The sequence below is a fragment of the Electrophorus electricus genome, chromosome 1 (genome assembly GCF_013358815.1).
Source record: "Electrophorus electricus isolate fEleEle1 chromosome 1, fEleEle1.pri, whole genome shotgun sequence".
Lineage (NCBI taxonomy): Eukaryota > Metazoa > Chordata > Actinopteri > Gymnotiformes > Gymnotidae > Electrophorus > Electrophorus electricus.
The window spans coordinates 31867568-31875067 of record NC_049535.1 but is presented as its reverse complement, the minus strand read 5'-3'; the positions used below and the strand labels follow the sequence as shown (position 1 = coordinate 31875067).

The window sequence follows — 7500 nt, the reverse complement described above, 5'->3', positions numbered from 1 at the left end:
GTGAGGTGGTGATATAAATGACACTGTGGTGTCTTCAGCTGCAGGTTCATCAGTGCTGGCTAAATCCACACTTGAGGCTTTTCGGGTGGAAACTTTATGCACTGTGGGGGACGCTGTTGTCTCTGGGTGGGGTGGGGGTGGGACTTGTTTCTGGCTGGGGGTTAGTTGCTTGGCTCAGGTCTTGATTTTATATATATATATATATATATATATATATATGGGTGTGTGTGTATATTAATATATATATTAAATGCATTTTGAGACTTGAACGTACTAAGACTTTTAGTTGATCCAGTAGATGACTAGTAGATTCACATGAAAAGTTGGTGATGTAACCTGAGATAGCTGAACACAGACTATCTTCATCTGAACACAGACCACCTTCATCTGAACACAGACAACCTTTAGCTAAATACAGACTACCTTCATTTGAACACAGACTATCTTCTTCTGAACACAGACTACCTTTAGCTAAATCCAGACTACCTTCATATGAACACAGACTACCTTCAGCTAAATACAGACTGCATTTGCCAAGAAACGGAATGCCTAAAGAATAGCTGTTTTAAAACATGGATAAATTTCATATCGTAATGGTCAACTGACATTATTCAGGACATTGGCTGACAGTGAGCTGAAAACTGGTGTTAAAAGTAGATGAAGTAGATGGGTTTCCTCTTACAGTAACTGTGTAGATAAAGAACATACTGAACTCATCGCATTTATCAGCAGAGTGGGGTTAATCCAACTACCTGTAGTGGAATACAGTCACCGTCTTTTTGATTGTCAATCTCACATGAGAAATACTTCCTGGCAAACCAAGTGTCTGTACTGAGCACTTTCAGCTGTTTTGTGTTATAGTGAATGGCTGTTTTTCCATCTCTGTTTTCTCTGAACTCATCTGCAGTCTCTTTTACCTTCAAAAACGAGGCCATGTGTTATGTCATGATATCGCCTGAAACAGGGTAGGGTTTCTGTGGGGTGACGACATGGATATGCTCAGTAGCTGTAGATGTAAAGTTTTCAACTAAATTATCACAGGGAGATGACGTGTGAACCTGAGGACCTTGAAGGTCTCCACAGAGTGAGCTGTAATACGGCACTTGGTTACGTCGGCACTAAGGCAACACCTAGCAACAGCAGTGGTAAGACTATACCTGGTAACAGCAGCTCTAAGACTACACCTGTTACCCACAGCTATAAGACAGCAACTGGTAACAGCAACTGTAATACAGCACCTTACTACAGCAGCTCTAAGACTATACCTGTTACCCACAGCTATAAGACAGCAACTGGTAACAGCAACTGTAATACAACACCTTACTACAGCAGCTCTAAGACTACACCTGTTACCCACAGCTATAAGACAGCAACTGGTAACAGCAACTGTAATACAGCACCTTACTACAGCAGCTCTAAGACTATACCTGTTACCCACAGCTATAAGACAGCAACTGGTAACAGCAACTGTAATACAACACCTTACTACAGCAGCTCTAAGACTACACCTGTTACCCACAGCTATAAGACAGCAACTGGTAACAGCAACTGTAATACAGCACCTTACTACAGCAGCTCTAAGACTATACCTGTTACCCACAGCTATAAGACAGCAACTGGTAACAGCAACTGTAATACAACACCTTACTACAGCAGCTGTAAGACAACACCTGGTAACAGCAGTAGTGACAGTACCTGGTAACAGTAGCTGTAAGACAGACCAGGTAACACTTGTTGTAAGTCAGCACTTCTCAACATGCCGCTTCATTTTGTATTCGTTTAAAATTTTAAAGAAGACACAGAAGAGGTCAGATATTTCAACATCTAAAAATGTTAGCCCTTGATGTATAATTTGATGTAATGTGACAAGGCTATACAGACGCTTGTGAATGAGATTTAGCAGATCGGGTTTACTGATAATGGAAGATCCAAAACATAAAAGCGATGCAGGCTAGGTATAGAGTACTATACAGGCTCATCCCTCAAAACCAGATTTCCAAAACCTAGGAAAAGATACACAGGGGTAATCAAAAATACAATGTTGAAAATACAGGCAGTCAAGAGAAAACCGCTCAATACATTTTACAAACATAGGCAATGCTTCACAAAGAGGAAGAGGTCAGTCAAGAACAGGTGTAATGGACCGTTTTTTTCTGGTGTGTAGCAGGTTCAGAAGGCTGCATGACACTTGGGGGGGGGTCAGCTATTGGACATTCCTCAGTGACATCACCAAAGCACAGACCACCAACAGCAACAGACTGACCTCCAGCCAGTGAGAGCTCAGCACGAGTCTCCACGTCACCCTCAGACTGTCACAGCTGCCTCCTTCATGTAATCCGATTTTTGATTGTGTGCAGCAGTGCCATGTGTCGTAGACTCCCTCGCCATTGCAGCTGCTGTCGCTTTGGTAACAAAAGCCATCCAATCAACTGCCTCACAGTATCATCCTCCACATCCTTGTTACCATCCACATATATACATATATGGCACTTCACTACAATATATACATATATAGCACTTCACTACAATATATACATATATGGCACTTCACTACAATATATACATATATGGCACTTCACTACAATATATACATATATGGCACTTCACTACAATATATACATATATGGCACTTCACTACAATATATACATATATGGCACTTCACTACAATATATACATATATGGCACTTCACTACAATATATACATATATGGCACTTCACTACAATATATACATATATGGCACTTCACTACAATATATACATATATGGCACTTCACTACAATATATACATATATGGCACTTCACTACAGTATATACATATATGGCACTTCACTACAATATATACATATATGGCACTTCACTACAATATATACATATATGGCACTTCACTACAATATATACATATATGGCACTTCACTACAGTATATACATATATGGCACTTCACTACAATATATACATATATGGCACTTCACTACAATATATACATATATGGCACTTCACTACTATCACTACTATATATATATATATATATATATATATATATATATATATATATATATATATTTATTTATTTATTTTTTAAATACACACACTGTGTATATATTATATATCTAAACTCTCACGCTTCCCTACAAGATGTCTGGTTCCACACTATCTCTCTTTCTTCGTGCAGTCCTTGGTATTTTTTCAATGTTTTATAATTTTCATATTCCTTTCCTTGGATGGTTCCATCACTTGGGACTACTGGAACAAAGCAAGGATGGATGAGGTTGGATATGTGATGTGATCTGGACTTCAGGACTGTCTAGGCCGTGTGGGTTTGGGCACTCTTCCTTGTCTTGCGTTGCTCTTTTGACATTGTGCATTTTGTGAGAAGCTTCATGGAGATGTTCTTGGTATAGACGCTCCGGATATTTGGTAGGAGTCAATGTTATGGTGTTCTCAGCATATATAATTTATCTGTGTGTGTGTGTGTGTGTGTGTAGACACGAGAAGAAAAGAGATAGAAAACAGGAGAATACTGACACATTTGGATAAAGTTTATTGCTACTGTTCTGCTGTATATTGTCACATTAATGTTTTGTATTTTGTAATGTTTATATGTGTGTGTGTGTGTGTGTGCGTGTGTGTGTGTGTGTGTGTGTGTGCGTGCGTGTGTGTGTGCGTGCGTGTGCGTGTGTGTGTGTGTGTCTGTGCGCATGTGTGTGTGTGCGTGTGTGTGCACGTGTGTGTGTGTGCGTGTGTGTGTGTGTGCGTGTGTGTGTGTGTGCGCGTGTGTGTGTGTGCGTGTGCGTGTGTGCGTGTGTGTGTGTGTGTGTGTGTGTGTGTGTGTGTGTGTGTGTGTGTGTGTGTGTGTGTGTGTGCAGGAGTTTGCTGTGTTGACCAAAGAGCTGAATGTTTGTCGGGAGCAGCTGCTGGAGAGAGAGGAAGAGATTGCAGAGCTTAAAGCAGAGAGGAGCAACACTCGGGTCAGTAACCACACAGCCACAAATCTGTGTGTATGTGTGTGTGAGTGTGAGAGAGAGAGAGAGAAGGAGTGAGTTATGCGTAGGTAAGTGTTGTAATATCTAAATGTCATTTTCTTATCTCATGGTGGGATGTATGTTGCATGATTGTGTTTGTGAAGCTATGCAACTAATACATCTATACCTTCAGACAGAATCTGTCCGTACAGTTGTAGGTGTGTGTATGGTTATAAATACCCTCTCTCTCTGTTTCTCTGTTTGTTTACTCCTCTGTCTTACTGTCCCTCTCTCTGTCTCTGTATGTGTTTGTATGTCTCTCTCTCTCTGTCTCTGTATGTGTTTGTATGTCTCTCTCTCTCTGTCTCTCTCTATGTATTTGTTTCTTTCTCTTTCTTTCCAGCTGCTGCTGGAGCATTTGGAGTGTCTCGTGTCTCGTCACGAGCGCTCTCTGAGGATGACTGTGGTGAAGAGGCAGGCCCAGTCTCCTGCTGGCGTCTCCAGTGAGGTGGAGGTCCTCAAGGCCCTCAAATCCTTGTTTGAGCACCATAAAGCCCTGGACGAGAAGGTGAGGCCACAGCCACCACAACTTGGCCCCAACCATCTGGCCCCCGAAGCCCCGCCCCAGAAATGAGCACTCTAGCAGTATGGTGTACAGTCCTAGCCTTGAGGCCGATAGCATCACCCTTGGCTGTGGTCATTAGTCTCTCTTTGCACTGGGAACATATCTCTAATGTTTCTCGTCGTCTCCATCTCGACTCCTCTCTCCACGTCACTTTCCATCTTTCACACTCTCCTTCTCTCCGGCTCTCCTCTGTTTCTCCCTGTCTCTGTCTGTCTCTTTATCCAATACTGTTAAAAGCCTAAAAAAAAAAAAACCCTTTAAAAAAAAGAGCCAGTCGTTTCGCATCATTGTAGGCCGAGATAAAAGGGCAGTTTGCTCCAGCAGGAAGAGGAAGCTGTAGTCAGGATGGGACTCTTAATGTGCACTGGAGAGAGTAAGATCACTGCTGGGTGTTAAGTGTTGTAGTGAGATGCAGGTCTGCACTGGCTTTGAGAGCGCGAGGGCCCACACAGGGACTTTGCACCATTAATGTCCACGTTCAACCACCGCTGAGCACATAAGACCAAAATGTACACCATTTCTGAATTTGTTTGATTGAGCAATAGTTTGATAAAGGACTGTTAAAGCTCTCTCCATCAATTTTTCTCTCCCTCTCTAAGGTACGAGAGCGATTGCGCGTGGCTCTCGAACGCGTCGCAGTCCTGGAGGAAGAGCTGGAGTCTTCAACAAATGAGGTGACCATCACTCTCCACCTCTCTCTTTCTTCGGCTGCATGAATGCTTCAGGCTCACCTTCCTCTTCCTCGCAGCTGCACACTCTACGGGAGCAGATCAAAAGACGTGAGCGTGGAATGGACAACGGCAAAGAAGTAAGACCACCCCCTTGGTCCCTCGCCCCAAGCCACACCCCTAATCCCCACCCCCCAGAGCCACGCCACACCCCTAGCACCACGCCCTCAGCTCCGCATCCCTAGCTCCACGAACCCAGTGCCACACCACACACTCAGCACCATACCCCCAGCCCCATGCCTTCACAGCCCCACCACGCGCCCAATGCCACGCCCCCAATGCCACACCCCCAACGCCATGCCCCCAGGTACCATGCCTGGGTGCCTTCACATTAGTTCACTTTTCTCTACATTCTCTTGTCTTCTCTTCTTCTCTAACCTGCATGTCTCTGCATTCACTACATTCACTATATTTGCTGTCGCTCAACTTATCCTGTCTCTATACAGTCACAGTCTGTCTTTATGTCCTGTCTCTCAACACTTCCTGTCTCAGCGCCTGCCAAACGGCCCCTCCTCCATCCTGGATGATGGAGAGATGGACAGGCAGAGGGAGGGAGAGATAGAGCGACAGCGAGCGGAGCTTTCGCAGCTCAAAGAGAGACTCGCCCTCATGTGCAGACAGGTGCATGTGTGTTTGTGTATGTGTGTGTGTATGTGTGTGTGTTTGTGTATGTGTGTGTGTGTATATGTGTGTGTGTGTGTGCGTGTGTGTATTTGTGTGTGTGTGTGTGTTTGTGTGTGTTTGTGTGTGCGTGTGTGTGTTTGTGTTTGTGTGTGGGTGTGTGTGTATGTGTGTGTGTGTGTGTGTGTCTGTGTTTGTGTGTGTGTGTGTGTGTGTGTGTGTGTGTGTGACAGGAGAAGAGATAGATGAAAAAGCAGACACATTTGGATTAGGCAGCTCCAGTTCGCCAGTCAGAAGGAGGACTAAGTTATACGGTTGCCATAGAGATGGAAAAAACAAAGGCATGTACAGAATGAGTCTATGGTATACTCTGCTGCCCTCTGGTGTACAAACACAGCACAGCAGCCAGTGGTGTGCTAGACTACAGTCAGTTGGCTCCATTGCAGAGCCTAGGCTAAACTGTGGACATTAAGTGTTCTTATGTCTGTGTAAGAATTTCTGATATTATTAACACTTTTGTGTATGTATGATTATGTGTTACTGTGTGTGTGTGTGTGTGTGTGTGTGTGTTTGTGTATGTGTGTATATGTCTGTATGACACTGCGTGTGTGGTTGTGCAAGACCCTGTGTGTGTGTATCTATGTAACTCTTGTGTGTGTATGTATGATTGAGTGTGTGTATGTATATGGGTGTGTGTGTGTGTGTCTGTATGACACCGGGTGTGTGCGGTTGTGCATAAACCCGTGTGTGTGCATCTGTATAACTCTTTGTGTGTGTGTGTGTGTGTGTGTGTGTGTCTTCCACACTCAGGTTGGAGAGATTGAAGAGCAGCTCACTGCTGCACGGAGGGAGGTGACCAAGACTGAGGAAGCCAATCAAAAACTACAGAGGGAGATCAAAGAGGTACGGCCAGGGTTTGAACCACAGCTGTGCTCACATCGCACAGTCATTAAACCACCACTGCCACTCCACACCCAACCCTCCAGCCCCTCTGTAGAATGGCTCTTCCTGACACTGCAGGGTGATTAACTGCTCTTTTACAGCAGCCTGGTTGTTGCCGGGTGTGTCTCTGGGCTACAGCGGGATCCATCAAAGTACTCGGCACATAACAAGCTGTCTGTCGTTGGCCTGGGAGGTGTCTAATTTTCTGTGTAATGGTAGCCCTCTATGGCAACAAACTATTTACCAACTTGGCAGTGGCTACAGTTTCGTGTCACGACGATGTTGTTATTGTGGAGTTTTCGTGGATGATGGGAATCGTTGTAACGCGAGGTGTCATTTGTGATATGTGTGAGAGGGCTTCCTCTGTCTCCTCTCCCCCTCTCCCTCGTTCCTCCCTCTTTCGCTGCTCCCACTACCTCTCCCCTGCATCTCCTGCTCGCACCTCCTTTTCCTTCTCTCTCTCTCTCTCTCTTTCCATCTTCCTCTTTTTCTCACTTTTCCTGTTCCTCTACACCTCTTCTCGTAAGTTCTCACCTCCTGTCTGTCCTGTAGGGGATCTCCTAGTCTTAGTCACTCACATTTAAAGAAAACAAAGTTCCCCAAATATGCGATTGGCACGCTAA

At 44.4% G+C, this 7500-nt stretch overlaps 1 protein-coding gene across 1 annotated transcript in view; it reads left to right on the top strand.

Annotated features, from left to right (window-relative positions):
• ppfia3 (PTPRF interacting protein alpha 3) overlaps positions 1-7500 on the top strand; it is a 39015-nt gene that overhangs the window by 5773 nt on the left and 25742 nt on the right. The window contains exons 3-8 of the mRNA XM_027025678.2: positions 3866-3967; positions 4365-4529; positions 5186-5260; positions 5335-5394; positions 5807-5935; positions 6746-6838. Of these exons, the coding sequence (XP_026881479.2) occupies positions 3866-3967; positions 4365-4529; positions 5186-5260; positions 5335-5394; positions 5807-5935; positions 6746-6838 (624 nt within the window). The remainder of the gene's footprint in view (positions 1-3865; positions 3968-4364; positions 4530-5185; positions 5261-5334; positions 5395-5806; positions 5936-6745; positions 6839-7500) is intronic.